At 40.1% G+C, this 22,515-nt stretch overlaps 1 protein-coding gene across 2 annotated transcripts in view; it reads left to right on the forward strand.

The window, feature by feature from the left end:
* The window catches only part of lama2 (laminin, alpha 2), a 364,685-nt gene that overhangs the window by 80,876 nt on the left and 261,294 nt on the right, over positions 1-22,515 (forward strand). For both annotated transcript variants that reach the window (XM_059981534.1, XM_059981533.1), the window contains exon 3: positions 1,481-1,593. In XM_059981534.1, coding sequence (XP_059837517.1) covers positions 1,481-1,593 — 113 coding nt within the window. The remainder of the gene's footprint in view (positions 1-1,480; positions 1,594-22,515) is intronic.

Raw genomic sequence — 22,515 nt, forward strand, 5'->3', positions numbered from 1 at the left:
ACTTCCAAACTCCTGAAATGAGTTCTCCTCGCTCACACTACGTGAACAGAGATTGACACATTCACATTTAGTCATGAAACAATAAAGTAAGACAAAAATAAACTTTTACAAAAACTTTTAGAATATTTTGCCTTGTAGTTAAATTATTAGAAAGACTAACCTACTTAGCCAATAAGGAACTTTGTACAACCATGCTATCCAGTGCCAATACCTTACTCGCAAAATCTAAAGCATCCACTTGTAAAACATGTTAAATTACCGATATTCTAGATTTACAAACAAGTAGAAACAAACTTACCTGGATATTATCAAATATTATTCACCATTCCTCACCATACTTCTAGCACTTGACATTGTTCTAGAACATTGTAACTCTTCTTTCTACTCAACACATGCATAATGGCATTACTGTTTTCCCTTAAAGACACAGGCAGCTATTTTAGTATTACTCGGGTGAATACAAAAGTGCACTTTGACAATAAGAAATTTTATTCAAAGATCACCTGGTTACATACATATTTTAGATCCCAAATATTTTTCTTGTGTTGGTTTATATGTCTTTAGGCAAAATAATTTCTGTGTTGATCCACAAGAACATGAGCGATAGAAGCTGGAGCAGTCTTGTCTGCTGCACCATTTAATAAATCATGGTTGTCGTTAACCCTGTGCTGCTTTCCTGCATTAACTTGTGTCTCAATATTTAAAAGAAAAATATTCACTGCCATCTCATCACAGTTGAGATAATTTAATACTTAAGAATAAAACTTGTTCAATTGGAAACAATCAAGGAAAGCAACCGACGATATACATATATAAACTAAATCTTTACATATGTTATTTATTTCTTCACTTTCAGTTTGATTTACTCTCTGTTCAGCCCCAACCTAATTTTAGTCAGGTCTTGTTGTTTGAAAAAACGTATTTGGAAATATGAATGATTGCCTGGCTGCTTTAGTTAGATGTGTGCAATGGTAATTCATGCATATTGTAGCCTTCTCACAAAATTGGGTTCTATTAACTTTATATAGCTTAGACACACATGAATGCATGCATAAACGCACTGCTTTTCTTTTCAAAATTATCTGCTGTGCAATCCCAATAGAAGAAACCTACTCATGATTTGTATCTCCCAAGCTGCCATCCAATTTCCAACTCCTATAGCTTTGTTTTCTCTGGAGCCCTTCAACACAATATCAAGTCCCAGACCTGTGCAAGCTGACGTTCTGTGATAAAAGGGAAAGAAAACATTTCCACCAGTTGATTGCACCCAACGATCCCATCCAAAACATTGTAGAAACCTGGTTGCTCAACCTTTCTGCAGCCTGCAAACTCGCAAAGTTAAGAAATTCACTTTTCTTAGTGCTTATCTGGAATTTCGATTAAACATAAAGTCATGTATATAAAACATCCGTACATTTGGCTGGGTGACCAGTTTATCAGCATTAAAATTCTGATTATTTTTTTCCAATTTATTTTGCAGAACGACATCCAATAACAAATGCAATTGATGGCACCAACCACTGGTGGCAAAGTCCCAGCATAAAGAATGGAATGGAGTACCATTATGTGACTATCACTCTGGATCTTAAACAGGTAAAATTGTTCAGTTATCAGTCATTTTCCTTTTATGTTGAGAGCTTCGAGTTAAAAATCTCAACAATGCGCAACTGCATTAAATAGTGTGTAGAAGAAGAAATATACTTATCTATAAGTTATTACTTGTAATTTAAGAAATATACTTAGCTAATTACTTATTCTGAGATCATGAATCAATAGATAATTGGTTTATTTAGAGATACAGCACAGTAACAGGCTGTACTGGCCTAATAAGCCCATGCTACCCCATTACACCTATGTGACCAATTAACCTATTGAACTGTATGTCTTTGGACTGTGGAAGGAAACTGAAGCACCCAGAGGAGACCCACGCAGTCACGGGGAGTACGTACAGACTCCTTACAGATGGTGGCAGGAATTGAACCCAGGTCGCTGGCACTGTAAGATCGATATGCTAACTGCTATGCAACCATGGCACCCTACAATTCTTTTCCCTCTCTCTTTCTCCCTCTTTTCCAATTCTTTGGAGAATCAGGAATGGCTCATGAGAGATAGACTCCTCCAAAAAGAAACATGCAGATAACCTGGAAAATACATCTTTAATTTGCATCGTGTTCCTTTCTTGGAAGTACAGTCAAAATTTTGTATGTTCCTTGGTCAGATTTTTTCCCCATACATTTGGGTGATACTCCCTTGAGCTTACTGATTCAGCCAGACTTGTGTCTCACTTGTTGTCCCCATCCTCTAAATTTACGTTATGCCTTCCTGTCACAGAGTCTGGAATTTCCTGACAATTAAGAATTTGCAATCATCATTTCATCATCTATAGCCTCAAACAAATTCCAAATAGTCTCTTTAGCATCCTTTGGAAAATAGGCCACATAAAATAAGTGGGATGTAACCTGTAAAAACTGAAGGAAAGCACTGAACTTGTGCCAAATTCCTCCTTTAATAAATTGTAATCTGATGCTATCAAACTTGTTGTTTTGAAGGAATTACCCAAAGAATACTCCACCCATCTTGTTTTCCCATAGCATTGCTCAATGCTTCAACTTTAAATATTTAAATAATTCTCTTCTGGTCCTCACTGTTATGTCAGAACAATCTCTATTTTCACACTCCTGAAGCCTTTTCTAATATGTTGTGGATATCCTCGTGCTCTAGACAAAATGTTGGCTTTGCTAGTTTTCTCAGTTCCTCTCAGAATCCCACTTAGTTTCATGTTGTTGGTTCTCTCCTCCAGATCATTCACAAGCATTTTGAACAACTGTAGCTCAAACACTGATCCAATGTTACCTTGCTGGTGTTTGCCTGCCACCTTTAAAATGATCTATTTACTTCTCTGGTTTTAGTGTCACAGCCAATTTTCAATTAATGCCAGTATATTACCCTGAATCCTATGAACGTTAAATTTTCACACTGAACTTTTACATGGGAGTTTATTAAAAGCCTTTCGAAAATCCAATTATACCGCATCCACTAATTCTCCCATATATATTCCATCATTGACATCCCTTTCCACCCAGACGAGGTTTGTCAGATGCAGTTTTGCTCTCATATTCATGCCAGATTATTTTTAATCCTCTTAAAAATTTTGTAAATTTTCTGTTATCAATTCCTTTATAATAGAGCATAACATTTTCCATATTAAAGATGTTCAGCAAACCGATCTATAGTTCCCTTTCTTTCCTTTCTCCTTTTTTCTAAAGAGTGGGCAATATTTGCCTCCCCTTAGAATGTAGAAACCCTTCAATGATAACAAAATTTTAGAAATTAGCAACCAAAGCATAAATTATCATCCAAATCTCTTTTAATATTTTAGGATCAATATTTTAATAAGGGTATGCTTTTAAAAACATCTTGGCTATGTATTTTGCCTCATAGCCTTACTAACAGCCTACCATCTTCATAGTAGTGTTTCTGTTTAGACAGTGTGGGGCAAGTCTTCTTGAGTAAAACTCATCCTGAAGTACAAGAAACTTGGTATTCACCTGGGTCCATTTGTTCAACTGTGGTGTTGGTCCAAGATCAGGTTAAACTAGTTCTCTCAGAATCATGGTCACTTCTTAAGAAATACAGTACATTCCTTTAGCATTTCACTCTCGATTCTATTTGGTTCCTGACTCCAGCCATGTGTAGTACTTCTAGGTTGAGCAACCAACAATCATTTATTCAAAAACAAAAACATACTGGTCCTGTTTGTTATGGTTTATAACTCCAGAAACTAATAGAAAGAAAAAACCCAGGAGCCAATGATATTTGCTTGCTTGCAGTAGTTTTTCTTTTAATGAGGCACTCATCTATGACACAGTGCCATAATAACATATGCCATTCACATACTTTTTATATATAACCCATAATGTAAACAAAGAATGCCTAATCGAACAATAAAATTACAATATTACTCAAATATTACTGAAATGTTAAATGCACTAGCCTGCTCTCTATTTAGCTATAAACTCAATCTCAATATAGAACACATATCAGCTGAAATATATCATGTATTGCTTTCAAGTTATCACAGAGTGTGTGTGGGTGTGTGCACATACATACATATATGTAATATATTATGTAATACAACTTCTCAAGTTGACATAACCTCAAGATTCAGGGGAGTAGATTTAGGATGGGGGTGAGGAGGGATGGCTTTTACCAGCGACTGGGGAATCTGTGGAATTCTCTGCCCAGTGAAGCAGTGGAGGCTAGCTCAGTAAATGTATTTAAGACAAGGTTGGATGGATTTTTGCATAGTAGGGGAATTAAGGGTTATGGGGAAAAGGCAGGTAGGTGGAGCTGAGTCCATGGTCAGATCAGCCATGATCTTATTGAATGGCAGAGCAGGCTCGACAGGCCAGGTGGCCTACTCCTGCTCCTATTCCTTCTGTTCTATACAGACAACCACAGCAGAGTAATTTTTAAACTCTTGGACTACAGTAAGTGGTTCTGATGGCTCTGGCCACCTTTCTTCTCCAACAGTTGACTTTGCTCTCCTCAACTGTTCAATGTGTCGTCTCCAGATGAAAGTAGATGCAATCTCCACTGTGTAGGAGAGTGGTCCAGTTCTGTCCTTAATCTTTCTAAATATCCAATTTGATGATCTCTGTAGTCTCTCATCAGTACTACTGCTTGTCCAGGAGTGAAACATTGGACCTCCTTGTTTGAGGAGTCCTCAACTTGTCTCAACTGTTTGTCCTGCAAACCCATTCTGAGACTGGGTTTGACAAGATCCTGGTGTGAACATAGGAGACGACCCAGGAGCAGCACAGCTGGTGAGTTGTTGGGTATGGAGTGTGCTGCATTACGATATGCAAGGAGGGAATGGGCGAGCTTCTGGTTCAGTGTAGTAGAATCAGATTCACTGACTTTGCTTGCAGTGAATTGTTTAGGCTCTGGCCAAACCTTTCTGCCAAGCCATTTGTAGCTGGATGGTACAGTACAGATTTACTATATCTTATTCCATTAATTTTCAGGAATGACAAACTGTTCCACAACGAACTGTGGTCTGTTGTCACTGACTAAGTTTTCTGGAACACCACTACTTGAGAAGAGGCTTTGCAACATCAATAGTGAGTGAGGCTGTAGTGGAGGCCATTGGGAGCACTTCTGGCTACTTTGTAGGTACATGAAACACTATCAAAAAATTAGATCTCATGAACTGTCTGGTAAAATCCAGATGAATCCTTTGCCAAGGTAATGCAGGCCATTCCCATGGACGGAGACACATTGCTTCTGGCATCTTCTAGATGTGATGACATCCCAAATTGTGCATGACAAGCTGCTAGATCAGCTGTTCTATCCCTGGCCACCAGACAAAGCTTCAAGTCAGCACTTGCATTTTGACTTCGCCTAGGTGACCGGCATGTAGTTCCTCCAACACTTTAGCAATCAGCTTGGATGGTACAACTCTTAATCCCCACAAAAGGCAAGCCCCGTCAAGGACAAATTCATCCCGTAAAAATGGGAGAACAGGAATTTCTGCTGTGCATTCAAGACTTTGGGTTGTCACGTATACCTGAGGCAGCGTGGGGTCTATTTTTGTTTTCCCTTTGATCACCTCCGCTGAAGTAGGGAGATGTTCAATTTGCGTTAGCGAGAACATGTCAGGAGGAGTAAATTTTTCAGATATTTCCTTTTCTAAGGTAAAGGGTATCATCAGCATTTCCATGATTATTTGTCCTCTTGCATTCAATCTTGTAATTGTTTCCTCAAGGAAGAGAGCCTGTCTCTGCATTAATTTTGTTAGTAGAACACCCTTCTGAAAATAGGCACAAGTGGTTGATGATCAGTAATGAGGGTGAACTCTCCCCCATACAAGTACTGGTTAAAACCTTTTCCCAAGACCCCTCTGGCAATCTGTGCATAATTGTTCTGTGCGGTGCTAAGGGAAATGTGATGTAAAATCTATGAGGTGTCACTTTCAACGCTCCTGACAGCACCTATACCATAGGCAAAGTGTCACAGCCAAACTTCACTGAACAATGTGGATCATAATGTTTAAATACTGTTTTCTCTTTATCTTTTGGAAAGCCACCTCACACAGCTTTGTCCATTGCCATTTCTTCCTCTAGTGATGAGTTCAAGGAGTGGAGCATAGTAGCCAGATATGGCAGGAACTTGTTGTAGCAATTGACAAATCCTAAAAAAGACTGCAACTGTGATATGCCTTTTGGCCTTGGGGCATCCATCACTGCTTGAATTTGCTCAGCACACTTGTGTAATCCTTGTACATCAGTGGTGTGACCATTGTAAGTTATGCTTGGTTTAAAGAATTCACATTTGTCACGTTGTGCTCTGAGTCCATAATCTTCTAATCTTTTAATCTTTTAAAATCTTTTGTCTTGAGGCTTTGGAGATGTTCCTTGTCATCCTCACCAATAACAGTGATCTCATCTAAGTAACATTTGGTACCTGGGCAGCCTTGAAGCACATGGTCCATTGCATTCTGCCAGAGAGGAGTTTCAGATACTGCTCCAAAAATAAGCCTATTTTTGTGATAAAGCCCTTTGGAAATGTTTTTGACGAGACATTTTTTGGATTCTTCTTCATATTCCATTTGTAGGTAGATGTTAGCTAAATCCAGTTTGCTGGAGTGCTTCCTTCCCGAAAGGTTTGCAATGATTTCCTCTTTCCTTGGCAGAAATATTGATCTGCTTTCAGTACTGGGTTGATGGTGACCTTAAAATTACCACGGATTCTGATAGACCCATTCTAGGTGGCTACTGGGACCGCTGGTGTTGTCTTTGGGCTCCACTTGAATTTGGAAAGAATTCCATCATCCTCCATACAGTCTAGTTCACTGGATACTTTATCATGGATGGTATAAGGAACCGAACAGGATTTGTAAGACTTGGGTGTGGCGTTTTCATTAACACTGTTTTACCCTTGATATGTTTGAGCTTTCCAATGTTGTCTTTGAACACTGCTGTGGCAACATTCAGTGCCTTTCTGAATTTGCTTTTGGTTGACTCTATTGCAGGGAATGTTGCACGCAAATGTTAGATGGATCTCCAATCAGGTTGTAGTTGTCTTAGCGAATCATGATCCCACAATGCCGGCCCTCCTGTTTTTACCACATAGAAGTAAAATGTAGCCTGTTGGTTGTTGTATTGCACTGTTATGAATGTCATTCCCACGGGAGTTTTTTTTTTCTCCATTATCAGTTCTTAGTTGTATATTTGCAGGCATCAGTTCAGTATCTTTGAAATGCTGTTCAAACTTATTTGTGGAATGACTGAAACAGCCAAGCCAGTGTCCAATTCAATTTTAATTAATTTGTCGTTGGCTTCTGGTGTAAGCTTCTTTCCTGTTAGTTTTCACATCGTAAGTCTCAAAGTTACCCGATCCTGTGTCACTTCCAGCATTATATGATTTTTCATCAGCAACATGCAGATTAATGCTCTTTTTGAAACGGAAACCTGACTTTTTATCTTTCTCTCTTCCCTATGTAGTGTATTTATTTTTTGTCTGTCCAACATGCTCTTTGTATGTGGCCTACTTTGTTGCATTTTCTGCAAGTTTTGCTTTAAACCAGCATTGGTCTGGTGTACGTGAGCCGCTGCCACAACAATAGAATTTTTTTTCAGTCAGATAGTTTATGTTTAGACATTGCAATTTTGTTCACACTCACTTCTATTCCCGACTGCAGCTTAATTTCACCTCTGGCAGCTATTTCCTATTGATAAAGCTATTTCAACTGCTCTTTTAAATGTGAGTTGTGCCTCAGGTAGACACTGTTTTTGAATGCTTTCTTTTGAGACTCCACCTTATAAATCATCTCCCAGTCCAAAATTAAGCCCATCACTGAATTGACAATGCTCAAGTAATTTCTTCAATTTAGTCACATAAGCTGAAATGGACATTCATTTTGATTCCACTCATGAAACCTAAAGCATTCTGCATTCAACAATGGTTTCATTTCTAACTGTTCCTGCATTACATTTATGACATCAGCAAACCTCATTTTCACTGGTTTGGTTGGAGCAGTTAAACTTCCACTCAGCAACACTGGCTGTTGTTTTTCATCTGCTATTTGATTTGCCTCAAAATGTGACTCAATTCATTCAATATACATCATCTAGTTATCTGTTATGCAATCAAACACATCTGTCTTTCCAAAGTAGCTTACCATTTCTGCTTTTATTATTTTTTATTATTATTATCATCATCCGGCACTCAACTGTTCATAAATTTGTGGCCATACTTTTTGCCTGTTAGTTCCATCCATTTTTTTACCTTTTATAAATCTTGAACGTTTCTCTTCCCTTATGGAAAAAAAAAATGTACCATGCTTTTTATAACTCTCTCTCCCAGTCTGAGGTGAAACATGCTGTGCTGCAACAGATAGGTAGTCGGCTTGGGTTCATTTTGAAATTTCCTTGTTGTCACTATTATGTTTTGTGACTCCCAGAAACTAATTGAAAGAAAAACACTGGAGCTGGGGCAATCTGCCTACTTAGCTTTAGTTTTCTTTAGTGAGGTACTCACATATGTTGTGGTAGCATATGCCATTCATGTACTACTTACAAATAACCCATTGTGGCGACCCACTTTCTGCGCAGGCGAACCGGCTCACAAATAGCCAGCACGCGGGGAGAGACTTTGGTAATGCACCTCTGACGTCATTTCTGCCCGGAGAGGGCGGGTGCTAGGGATTGAAATACCAGCACCGCGAGTTTTGAATAAACTAGTCTCACAACGACTTACCGACTGCATGTCATTATTTCAGCGCTGTGTGTAGCACATCGCTACATTGGTGACCCTGAGTGTCCAAATGGGATTTGGACCAAAGATGACCAACTCTTCATCTGTTCACGCAGTTTCGCTACAACTGCCAACTTTCTGGATGCTGCGACCATGCGTGTGGTTTAGCCAAGCAGAAGACCAGTTCCAGATTTGGCAGATATCCTCTGATTCCACGCGTTACTACCATGTGGTGAGTGCCCTTGACCAGGAGACGGCCGCCCAGGTTGCAGATTTCATACAGACACCCCCGCAATTATGAAGCATTCAAAGCGCTGCTCATTGGGACCTTTGGCCTCTCCTGGCATGAGCGGGGTGCCCGCCTGCTTCACCTGAACGGTTTGGGAGACAGACTGCCATCAGCATTGATGAACGAGATGCTGGCCCTGGCTGACGGACACAAGCCCTGCCTCATTTTCGAGCAAGCGTTCCTGGAGCAACTGCCTGAGGACATATATCTGCTGCCGGCCGATGCAGATTTCAGCAACCCCCGGAAGGTGGCGGCCCGGGCAGACTTGCTGTGGAAAACCAAGAGGGAGAGCGTGGTGTCCGTCGGTCAAATTACCAGGCCATGCGCCCAACAGCAGACCAGACCAGGCCCGGCAGGGGGGCGTACACAACACAGAGACAGGAGTGAGGGGGCCAGTGAACAGTAGTGTTTATACCACCAGTCGTGGGGCACAAAAGCCCGCTGTTGTCGCCCGCCCTGCCAGGGCCAGCTGCCGCTGATGACTATGGCAGCTGGCCACCAGGACAGCCTCTTGTACGTCTGGGACAAACAGTCGTGACGCCGCTTCTTGGTCGACACCGGAGCGGAGATCAGCGTCTTGCCCCCGATGGGGTACGACACCCACAACAGGAAGCCATTGAGTCTGCTGACCACTCCATCATGGCTGATTTATTATCTCTCTCAACCCCATTGTTCGATCTTCTCCCCATAACCTTTAATCCCTTGATTAATCAAGAACCCATCAACCTCCATTTTAAATATACCAGGTGAATTGGCCTGCACAACTATATTTGTCAATGAATTTCACAAATTCACCACCTTCTAGATGAAGAATTTTCCCTCATCTCAGTTCTAAATGGATATCCCTCAATTCCAAGGCTGTGTCTTCTGGTCCTAGACTCCCCCACTATAGGCAATAGCTTCCCCACATCCACTCTGTCTAGGCCTTTCAATATTCGAAAGGTTTCGATGAGGTTCCCCCCTCATTCTTCTAAACTCCAGTGAGTACAAGCCCAGAGGCATCAAACACTCCTCATATGTTAACCCTTTCATTCCTGGGATCGTTCTTGTGAACCTTTCCAATGACAGTGCGCCTTTTCTCAGATCAGAGCCCAAATCTGCTCACAATAGTACAAGTGAGGCCTCACCAGTGCCTTTATAAAACTTCAGCATTACATCCTTGCTTTCGTGTTCTAGTCTTCTCAAATTGAATGCTAAGATTGCATTTGTCTTCCTCACTGCAGGCTCAACCTGCAAATTACCATTTAGGGAATCCTGTATGAGAACTCCCAAGTCCCTTTGCACCTGTGACTTTAGAATTTTCCCTCCATTCAGAAAATAGTCCATACATTTATTCCTGCATAACAATGCACTCCCTGCACTATATTGCACCTGCCACTTTGACCATTTCCCCATCTAAGTCCTTCTGCAGGCACCCTGCTTCCTCAACACTATCTGCCTCCAACCTATAGTCATAACATCTGCAAAATTGGCTACAAAGCCATCAATTCTTTTATCCAAATCATTGACAATGTGAGAAAAAACAGACCCAACACCAACGCCTGTGGCACACAACTAGTCTCTGCAGCCAACCAGAAAAGGACTCCTTTGTTCCCACTCTTTGCCTCTTGCCAGTCAGCTGATCGCCTATCCATGCTAGTATCTTTCATGTAATATCACAGGCTTTTATCTTGTTAAGCAGCAATTTGTCAAAGGCCTTCTGAAAATCCAAATACACAACATTTCTTATTTGAAAGATTAAAAATAGAATTTAAAAAAACGGAAGATCTGGGAGTATTTCAGCTTCTGGAAAACCACAATAAATTCCTGCAAACGCTGGAAATCTGAAATAAAGCAATTCAAGTTTAATTGTTACTCAGCCAAATATAAATACTCATGAATACAGCCAAATGAGACAGCATTACTGCAGAGCGAAGGTGTAATACAATCAGCACACACAAGATAGCAAGCACAATCAAAACAGTATCACAATCACGGAAAGAAAGAGCCCCAATAACTCGCACTCTCAATCTACATTCGACTACAAGGGAGAGCCCGTCTCCTACTGAGCGAAGACGGGGCAGCAGCAACTCTAGACTGGACGCTGAATACTAATCCACCCCCCCCCCCACCATTGGAACATGCCGGCCACAGTGCTCCCCCTCCCCTCGTGACACTGCGACTTGAGGCACATTCAGGACAACAGACCCATATAGAATATCAGTAAAACACAACATGGCAGAATATGCATGTGTATAGACTGGACCCCCCCACCCACCCACCCACCAACCAAGCACATTGAGAATGACCCTGACACCTGGCTTGAGGAATATACAAACACACATTGAATATTAGTATATATGTATATTGTTAAGACCTCTCAGTCCCTTTGAAACCTTCAGTCGGCCACAACTGCAGCAGTGGAACACACTGGCTCAGATGCCTCTACCCCAGCGGCTTGAGACCTTGAATCCTTTGAGCGCAGCCAAAAAAACTGGAGTTGGCCACTACAGAGGTTGTCTTCAGCCCAGCAAAAACCTGAGAGTGCAGCACCAGCTCCATTGTGGACACCGTGCTGCACCACCCCCGGTGAAGCACTATGGCTTCGTCCCCTCGTTCTGGACTGCTGCAAGCAGGCAACCTCGTGGCTTGAGGCCTAGTTCTTGCAAGGACTGAGGCCAGGCAGCCCCCTAGCGATCCGCTGCTGCTCTCGTCCAATAAATCAGCAATCAAACTTGCGGCATACCAGATTAACCATATTCAAAGGGGTCTTGCGATCATAATATGCTGGAAATACTGAGCAGGTTGGACAGAATCTGTGGAAAGAGGAAGAAACATGACCATTTTGGATCAATCGTCCTTCATTGTTCTCATCTGAAATATTAACTTTGTTTTTCTTTCCACAGAGGCTGCCTGACTTGAATGCTTACAAGGGTTTTCTGTTTATTAGGAAAGGCAGAGAACTTTGCATGTATGCAGAAAGGTCAAAGAATATTCTACAAACAGAATCTGAAAGAGTTCAGCACAGGAAAAGGCTGTTCAGCCCACAATGAATTTCTGAAATATATTGAATCTTTATTCCCAAGAAAAGAGCAGCATAGGGGTGGAATATTTTGCACGTCAAGCTTGCTCCCTCATTCATCAAGGTGGTGATTAATTTTCTCATTCAGCGCCTTTTCCATGCATTATCTTCATAACTTTGCACTTAACATCCAGAAATTTATTTATCTTGTTGAATGGAGATGCTGGCTGAATCTCAATAGCCCTCTGAAGGCTAGACTATACCAGCAATTCACTGACATCTGCATTTAGAAATTTCTTCTCTATAGGTTTAAATGGCTTTGAGCTGTAGTAACTGACTCCTGGAATAGTTCTGTAAGTTTCAATGAGATAACTTTTTCTTCTAATTTCTAGAGCCACGCTGCCCAGCATTACCCCAGTTTTATCCTAGCCTAATCACAGGACTATTTACAATGACCAATTAACCTACCAGCTACTACATCTTTGGATTGTGGGATGAAACCAGAGCACCCAGAAGAAACCCACGTGGTCACCAGGAGACCATACAAACTCCTCACAAGCAGCAGTGGGAATTGAACCGAGGTCGTCTGTACAGTAAATCATTGTGCTGCCTAACATGACATTGAGTCCCCTTAGCCAATTGTTCTGTTTTTTTTTTCTGCAGTGCACCTCTAGTCTTAGCCTGACAGTTGTGAAAGGTAATTTTTGTGATAGAGGAGAGCAAATTTTTTTACTTGGTATTGATTGGCTTGTAGAGCAGATTCCAGTTAATTGGACTCTCGGATAATTGGGACAGCCACTTATTTGGAACAACTCTTGAAAGAAAGCAAAAATAAATCAAGAAAATATCCAGAATTCCCCTTGTTTATTTGAAACACTATGCCACTTAATTGGAGCAGGAAACAGCTTCCAACTAGTATCAGTCACGTGCACATTGTGTGGCTGTTAGGCACTGCTTTTAAAATAACACTGCACATGTTAGTATTCAAAAAGAAATGATTTTTGTCACTGATAGTTGGCGAGACAGACAATTCAGAACTGTTTTGTTCACCACAGTTTAAAGCATTCAAGGTTAGAGATGCCAGAAATGGCCAGGAGTGAAAATGAAACTATTTCGCTACTTCAACAAGTTAGGAACTATAAAGAATTTGAAGATATGCTTGAATGCAGTCCATTATCTGTACTGATTTTATTCATTTATAGTCAACCAAAAAAACATGTCAGCATACAATGGCTGAATTCTAGATAACTATTGGGAATTAATGCAATTTTATAATATTGTGGTAGTTTTAGTAGTTTTCTTATTTATTTTGTATTTCATTTAAATACATACTTTGTTACTCAGTTAAATGGTCTTTTTTATACTTTAACTATTTCCATGAAACTTTGGCTAATAGGGGCAGCTGCTTAATGGGCCAAAATGTATTGGTCTTGATGTGTCCCAATTAACTGGAATCTACTTTTTGCTTGGGAGATGTTAGTAGTTCCATGAACTTCAGATTTTCTTGGCTCAAGTGCTGTTAATATTTGGTCTTCCCGTGTGAACATGGAAGTTTTAAACTTACTGGGTGAAGTCCACTGGACTTCCAGCTGCGCTATGACGCAGGACTCCCTGTGAAGACCAGGATGGAACCAGAGGTTATTGAGATTTCCCAGGACTTATTCTGCAGAATTTATTCTCATAATTTCTCATTAATTTTTATATTCTTAATATTAATTTTATTTGAATGAAGGTTTAAATATTGATTCTTCAGAAACACCTGAAGCAAAAATGATAGAACATTTGAAGGTGAAATTTTGCTGCTGTTTTTAAAAAAAATAAAATAATTCAATTCTCAGAGAGATTCACATGCAGGACTTGTTTTGGTTTATTCACATTGTTCCATTACGCCATTCAAAGTTGTGCAGTTACCACAGGGTCTTTCCTCTCAACTCTGTGGTTGAGATACCAAACAGGAAGTTTTTGCTCCAGGTTCCAGCATCTTGCAGGGTCTTGTCTCCAACATTCTTCATTTGCATTCAACTGGTATAAGATTTGATGCGTGACTTGATGGTGGATTGCAATCCAGTAAAAGTAGATTAATCACCATTAAGATGCCTGTCCCAAGAGCTTGATGAGATCAATCCCAGATCCTTGAGAGATGATTGTTGTGCTTTAACATAGATCTATTTCATTCTCTTCAGCTACAGTTGAGTTCCCAGAGGATTGGAGAATAGCCAGTATTGTTCCTCTGTTTAAGGAAAGCAATCAGGACAAACCAGGAAATCTATAGGCTGGTAAGCCATATATCAGTTGAAGGGAAATGACGAGGATGTTTTTAAAGGTAAGGTGTATTTGCATCTGGTTAAGCATAGGCTTATCAAGATTGTCAGAATAGCCTTGTGCTGATGAGGTCATGTGATTGAACTGTGAGATGATGAAGATGATCGATAAGGTTAAGGCAGTGGGTGTTGTATACATGGGGTTTAGAAAGTCTTTCAAGAAGGTTACTCATGTTATGCTGATCCAGAAAATCATGGCACATGGGATCCATGAAGACTTGATCGATTGAGCTCAAATTTGACTTGGATATAAACAGAGCATAGTGGTGGAGAGGTGACTTTCTGACTGGAGGTCTGTGACCATTGGGTGTTCTGCGATTAGTTCTGAGACCTCTGTTTTTGGTTTATATATTTTTCGGATTAACAGCTAAATGGAGTGATTAGTGAGGTGGCAGATGACACAAAAACTCACTGAGGATGGTTGTCAAAGGATACAGTTCGAAACATGGGCAGAAAAATGGCAGATTGAACTTAATCCAGATGTTGCATTTTGGGATGTCAAATATAGGGGAAAAGTAAACAATACATGGCAGGACCCTTGGGAGTATTATTATACAGAGGGATTTAAGGATGCAGATGCACAGCTGCATGAAAGTGGCTACACAATTAGGGTGGTAAAGAGAGCATATGGCTTACTTGTTCAGTCAGATCATCGTGGTTAAAAGCTGGGATGTCATGTTGCAACTGTTTTTGAAAAGTTGGTTAGAGCACATTTGGAGTATTGTGTGCAGTTTTGGTTGCTGAATTACAGGAAGAATGTAAAGGCTTTGGAGAGACTACGTTGGAGGTTTACCAGGATTTTGCCTGGTTTAGAAAGGTATAAGTAGATGTTGGATAAATTTGGATAATTTTCTCTGGAGGCTGAAAGGAGAGCTGATAAAATAATATAAAATTATGAGAGATTTAGATGGTGTTGTGATGGAAAATAACTGGTTCTTTGAGTCTCAACAGTAGAGGCCTGGACACACACGGTTTTAATAATAAGGAATTTATTTACAAGGGGAAGTCGGGTCAACACAAGCAACTACAATACACAGGAAGCGGTGTGGGGGCAGGATACGGTTACACAAACAAAGAACAAGGGAAAAGCACTACAACAGTTATCCCCCTTGACCTTGGATAGCTGCGGCTCCCTTACCAGGACAAACGATAGACCTTCCCAAACATAAATCAATGCACTTACCTTCAATGAGGTGGTCTGTAAGAGAGACAGAGCCAGGGACAAGTCTCACCTTTTATAGCGTGGGGCTGGGCGAGATAATCCAATTAAGGTGATCAATAATTTAGGTGTGCATTGATTAGTTGGGAGGGACTAAATGTTGATTGGCATGTGGTGTGTCCTCCGACCTGCCAGTGGCAGTGCATCTGTCACGTGGCTGGTATCTCTGGATACAGATGGTCAGAGTTTTTAGCCTGGATGGAAATTTTAAGTTGCTCAACTTAAAACTTGCCCAAATGAAGAGGGCATAGTTGAGCTGCGATTATTTTAAAGGGATTTTTTTTTACACTAAGCGTGGTCGGTGCCTCAAATGCACTGCCAGGGTAAGTGGTGGAAGCAACTCATAGGAATGCTTAGACCACAAGACCATAAGATATAGGAGCAGAATTAGGCCATTTGGCCCATGGAGTCTGCTCTGCCATTTCATCGTGGCTGGTCCATTTTTCCTCTCAGCCCCGATCTTCTGCCATCTTCCCGTATCCCTTCATGCCCAGGCCAATCAAGAATCTTATCAACCTCTACCTTAAGTATACGTAAAAACTTGGCATCCACAGCTGTACGTGGCAAAGAATTCCACATATTCACCACTCTTTGGCTGAATAAGGGGCATTTAGGTAGTCACATGAACAGGTAGTGATGGAGCGATGTCCACCATGTGTAGGTGAGTATGCAGTTTAGTCTGGCATCCTTGTCAGCAGATGGGATGCCTAAGGGCCGTTTCTGTCCCATACGGTTCTATGTTCAGTGTGCTCGAGAACCGATGGGGTCTTGACTACCAAGTTATGATGTAATTTTCTAAGTTGTTTTAGATCTGAAGCCATGTTGATAAATTTTTAAATGACAACATGCGACTATCTAAAGTTAGGTTGGAAGTTGTGACAATGAAAGAAAAATATATAAATTCACCATAGATGAGAATAAGGAAGTTAATCAAAGGGCAATAGTAGGAGGGTAAATAAATGAACCAACACAAAGTATTGCTTTTGCTCTCAATCGACTTAGTTATAGCAAGTATAGCACAGAAACAGGCCTTTCAGCCCTTCTAGTCCATGCCTCTTGAGAGAAAGATCCCTAAAGTCCAACTTCTTGCAACTACTTGGAGGAGGGTCACTCAGTTGACATTCTACATGATGCCCCATCAATTATTATATTTGTTATGCAACTATGAATAATTTCATGCCCTAGAGTAAAGCAATTTTTCATCCTTATTGAAAATTATTAGATTATAAATACTATTTGTTCATCAAGGTTTTATACAGTAGCTATAAAAAGTATTCAACTACCTCCCTCCCCACCTCCAGAAGTTTTCATGTTTTATTGTTATACAACATTGCATCACAGTGGATTAAATTTGGGTTTTTTGACACTGATCAACAGAACAAGACTCTTTTGTGAAAAAATGAAAACAAGTTTCTGCAAATTGGTCTAAATTTATTACAATTATTAAACACAAAATAACTGATTGCATAACTACTCACCCCCTTCAAGTCAGTATTTAGTAGGTGCACCATTGGCAGCAATTACAGCCTTTGTCTGAGTGGATAGGTCTATCAACTTTGCACATCTGGACACTGCTATTTTCCCTATTTTTCTTTACAAAACTGCTCCAAATCTGTCAGATTTCATGGGGATCATAAATGAGCATCCCTTCTCAAGTCCAGCCACAAATTCTAAATTGGATTGAGGTCTGGACTCTGACTAGGCCACTCCAGGACATTAACTTTGTTTTAAGCCATTCTTATGTAGCTTTGGCTTTATGCTTAGGATCACTGTCTTGTTGGAAAACAAATCTTCTCCAAGTCACAGTTCTCTTGCAGACTTCATCAGGTTTTCCTCCATGATTTGTCCGTATTTAGCTGCAGTCATTTTACCCTCTACCTTGACAAACATTCCAGGGCTTTCTGCAGTGAAGCAACCCCACTGTATGATACAGCTACCACCATGTTTCACAGTGGAGATGGTGCATTTTTGATGCTGTATTGTGTTTGGCTTACACCAAGCATAGTGTTTAGACTGATGACCAAAAGCTCAATGTCAGTTTCATTAGACCACAGAACCTTCTTCCAGCTGACTTCAGAGTCTCCCACTTGTCTTCTGGCAAACTCGAGCTGAGATTTCATGTGAGTTTTATTTCAAGGTGGTTTTCTCTTTGCCATCTGTTTTTACTTTGACACGAAAGTCTTTTTCTGTTAATCTGCATTTAAAAAAAGACAAATTACTGTGAAAACAATATCGATGTTGTGAAACAATAAAACATGAAAACTTCCAAGAGGTGTAAATATTCTTTTTATAGGCACTGTACATTTTTGAGAAGTGGATATTAATTGAATATATATTACATTTTGTGTTGTCCTAGATGGTATTTATTTAATATGAACATACAAATGATTCAGACCAGATAATAGTGCCTGATTACTGTGATCCTCATAAATAAATGTTTCAAAACCACATAAATTCTGAAATGATACAAGTAATTTTATTAGTTTTCTAATGTTTGAGCACTTACCTGAACTTCCTGTGTTCTTGTATTAAATATGCTCTATCGACTGTTTAAAATGTTAATTTAAGATCATGTGCTCCTTGATTTAATGTCTGGGAATTTTTCAGTATAGTTGGCTTCTCAGTAAAATGGCATCACTATTGCATATTGAAGGTGATTTCTGCAAACTCAAAGCAACTAGTGTAGGTATAGATATTTCTCATTTAACCATCTAGCCCTTCCTGGCCCAACAAGCAGTACTGCCCAGAACCCTTCGATTTAACACTAGCATACTCACTGGACAATTACAATGATCAATTAACCTACTTACCGGTACATCTTTGGCTTGTGGGAGGAAACCAATGCACCTGGAGGAAACCCATATAATTCATGGGGAGAGTGTATAAACTTCATCAAGTTTGACAGTCACATGACCACCATTGACAATAAAATCTAGGGCAATAGAGAATGCCTTCAAATGAAATCTGGGGATTTTTTTATTTTAACACAAGATTTAATCAGAGTCTGTTAAGCAAAGTGGAAGGAACAGTGCTCCATGAAATTTATTGTCATTCGTGATGATTCACCTAGAATCAGAGGTAGGGGCTCTAGTATATTTTCTTTTCTTTTACTAAGGCCATCTTGGTTAATAAAAACATGAGACTAAAACAGAATCTTCCAAGTATGTATGATCCAACAAGAACACACCAGGTCCATTCATCAATCAAGCTTGGGTGTATTTTGTATTAATGTATTATTCTGCTTGCATTAGCCATTTGTTATTGAAATAGAACCATCTGTTTTGTTAGAGAATTTTACCTTTTATTTTCGAGTATGATTCTGAAGATATTGGAGAATAAATATGGGTACAAAACTGATTTTTTTTTATGGCTCACTTGCTTTTAACACTAAAGTTGAAAATCTTTGGAAATTGATTGACAACTGACAGATTTTTCTGGCCGACAAGATGCACTTGAAGTGAAGGTTAAGAAAATTGCATGTCAACTGGAGCATAAATCACTTCTGTATTGACAGCATATGACAGTATTAACTGTCAGTCAATCTTTTTTTTCCACCTTAGAATGCTTTTTATTCTTATTTGGACTTTAGGAGAATATTTCTTTCAGTGCAGGATGCCACTGTAATATAGTCTAATCTTTTGAATTGTTCAGCAGTTTTTAAACTTTATTAAAATCTCATTCATATCAGGACAATATGCATCATAATTTACAGTATATTTACAGGTTTTAAGACAGTATAACCAGTCAGAAGTTATGTGTTTTGTGCAAAATCTTTAAAATCACCAACTTTAAAAAGAATAATTTATTTAGTGTTTAAGACTTTCCTGCATTAGCATACTATTTCTCAAACAAAGCTGGCAAGTTATTTGCTGCCATCCTTTGCCTGGGGTTGTTGTGTTGATCATTAGAACCTTTCTGAAGTCGGTTTATTTCTTGAACTTTTGTTCTTCCATCTGGCAGTAAGTCTTCTCCTCCCAGAAGTTTTGTCCTAATTGATTAACCAAGACTGGAAACTCGCCATGTGTTGAGACACAGATGGTAATTCAGATTATCTCTACTTTATAGTTCAGTATATTGATGCATTGGTGTAATACATACTCAGTTAAATGAACAACATTGTAAGTGCAACCTGCTGTCAAATATCGATAGGTAAAATACTTATTAAATAGATCATACAATATATATCATTGCCAGTGAAAACAATGACGGTAACAATTTATAAATATCACAAAACTTAACTTAGAGTAGTTTATTTTCTATTACTAAATAGATGGTGGGGAAAGAAAATCCTTGAAATATTAATCAACTGGAATTAGATTAATCCTTGCATCATACACTAGGCTGCTCTCTTCAGTTACCTGATGAGGTATCCGTGGCCTTTGGCCAGGAGCAGATGTCGTAAGATGGCGCCCAACCTTCATAGAGTGTTTTGACCCTTAACCACTACACTGTCCATTTGGCAGGTCAGCAATGGTGGCCAAGTCACTGCCCACCTGCTCCTGACTTCCAGCTCAGCTCCTCTTGCCTGCTCCATATCCAGCAAGAGGCTTTTTCTGCTTCCCCCACCCCCCCCCCCCCACCATCCTGTGAGCTGCTTGGTTCTTGCTCTTTTTATCAAGGCCCAGCACAGACAGCAACCTCCATGCTGAGCTTGCTGGGAACCCTCAGCAGCTGGCCTCCACGGGGAATAGCCAAGTGTGTCATCCTTTGTCCCTGCACTCCTGCACTAAGGACTGGTACTTCAGGACCTTCCTCTCATGAGCCTCCTTGCATTCTTCCTCCCTTGGTACTGTGAGATCCACCAGGATGATTTTCTTGCCTTTGGTGGACGACAGTACGATGTCTGGTTGGCATCACCTCCAGGAACTGCAGCTCCCTGCCCACATCGACACTCATCGCCCATAATTTCGCAGTTTACAGCAAATTGGATTTAGGCCCCTTTGATATGATTGACGTGGTCCCCTCCTTGATGAAAATGATAGCCCTGTTTGCCTCTCTACGAATTGGTCTCTTTGTACACCTCTCCTGAATTATATTTTTTCTTGACATTATAAACAAAAGTAACGTTTTGTTGAGGACAACTCCATATTCAGTTCAAATCATAAATACAAGATTATGCAGATGCTGGTTGTATATGTTTCTCTGTATGAGGAGCTTTTTTTAAACATACAATTGTACAGAATTACTCTATTTCATTTATGGGCTGCAGATCTCTGTTCAGAATTATAGTTGTGGTGCTTCAGTTATTGTCCCTGAAAAAGGGTCTTTAAATTCAAATAACTTTAAACTATACAGTGGGCCTGTTGCCCACAGAGCACAATGCTAAAAATTCAGGCTGACACCACACATAATTTTCAGGCCATTATTTAGGATATACTGGAATTTAGGTTATGTGGTCTAAAAGGAGGAGGTTCATCTGCAAGAATGTAAAGTTCAGAAATTATTACTTTTCGGAGGGTATTTTACTCTCTAGTTTTTAATAAAAACTGATGCAATGTTCATTTTAATTTGTTAATTTCCACATGCCAATTTAAATCTTTGAAAAAATGTATGCAAATTTTTTAAACCTTAATTTTTTAAATATATTTTTAAAAAATCCCTCTGTCTTGTCACAGGACATAGATGCAACACTGCATTAAAATAAAATTTCTGTTGCTATTTCATTCCATTGTTCAGCAAGCAGTAGTGGTCACAATACTAGGAATGTAAGAAAGTAGGAGTAGGCCATTCAGCCCATCAAAGCTGTTCTACTAGACAATGTAACACACATTGTAACACACATGCTGAAGAGACTCAGCTGGTCAGGCAGCATCTATGACCCTTCTGGTCTTAGCCTGAAATATCAACTGTTTATTGCCCTCCATGCATGGTAATTTGAGTTACTATCACCTTCCTGTCATCTTGAACCACTCTGGCCATTCTCCCCCAACCTCTCTCATTAATAATGTAGTTTGTCCACTCAATTGCTTCTCATTGGCTGTCTTTTCCTTTTCTCACCATTCTCTGTAAACTCTAGAGACTGTTGTGCATGAAAGCCCCAGGATATCAGCAGTTTCTGAAATACTGAAACCACCCCATAGGACCCCAGCATTCATTCTGTGATCAAAGTCACTTGGATCACATTTCTTCTCCAATCTGACGTTTGAGTTTGAACCTCTTGCCCATGTCGGCATGCTTCCATGCATTGATTTGCTGCCGCATGATTTGCTGATTAGGTATTTGCATCGTGACACACAAAATGCAGGCAGAACTCAGCAGGTCAGGCGGCATTGATGGAAGTGAATAAACAATTGATGATTCAGATGGTGACCCTTTCTCAGGACTGGAAATGAAGGGGGGAAGAAGCTAGTACACGAAGGTGGGGAGAGGGGCACAAGCTAAAAGGTGATAGGTGAAGCCAGATGGGTGGGGGAGGAGAGGATGAGGTAAGAAGCTGAGAGATGATAAGTGGAAAAGGGCTGAGGAAGAAGGAATCTGGTAAGAGAAGAGAATGGATTATGGGAGAAAGGATAGGTAGGTGAACAGAACAAGAGGCCAGAGTGGGGAAATAAAGAAGAGTGACGAGTGAAAGATTACCTGAAGTTGGAGAGATCGATGTTCATGACATCAAGTTGGAAGCTACCTGGATGGAATATGAGGTGTTCCTCCTCCATCCTGAGAGTGGCCTCATAACAGATGAGGAGGTCATGGACTGACATGCCAGAATGGGAAAGGGGAGACAAATTGAAATGGTTGGCACCAGCAAATTCTGCTTTTTGTGGATGGAGCTGTGGTATTTGACGAAGTGATCCCCCAATTTACGTCACGTCTCACCAATGCAGAGGAGACTGCACTGGGAGCTCTGGTTACAGTAGACTTTTCCTCTTTTTCTCTTGTTAGAGTTCTTGTTCGTACCTAACATCCCTTGAGTCTCTGCATCCAATGCATT

The sequence above is a fragment of the Hypanus sabinus genome, chromosome 10 (genome assembly GCF_030144855.1).
Source record: "Hypanus sabinus isolate sHypSab1 chromosome 10, sHypSab1.hap1, whole genome shotgun sequence".
In the NCBI taxonomy this organism is placed as follows: Eukaryota; Metazoa; Chordata; class Chondrichthyes; order Myliobatiformes; family Dasyatidae; genus Hypanus; species Hypanus sabinus.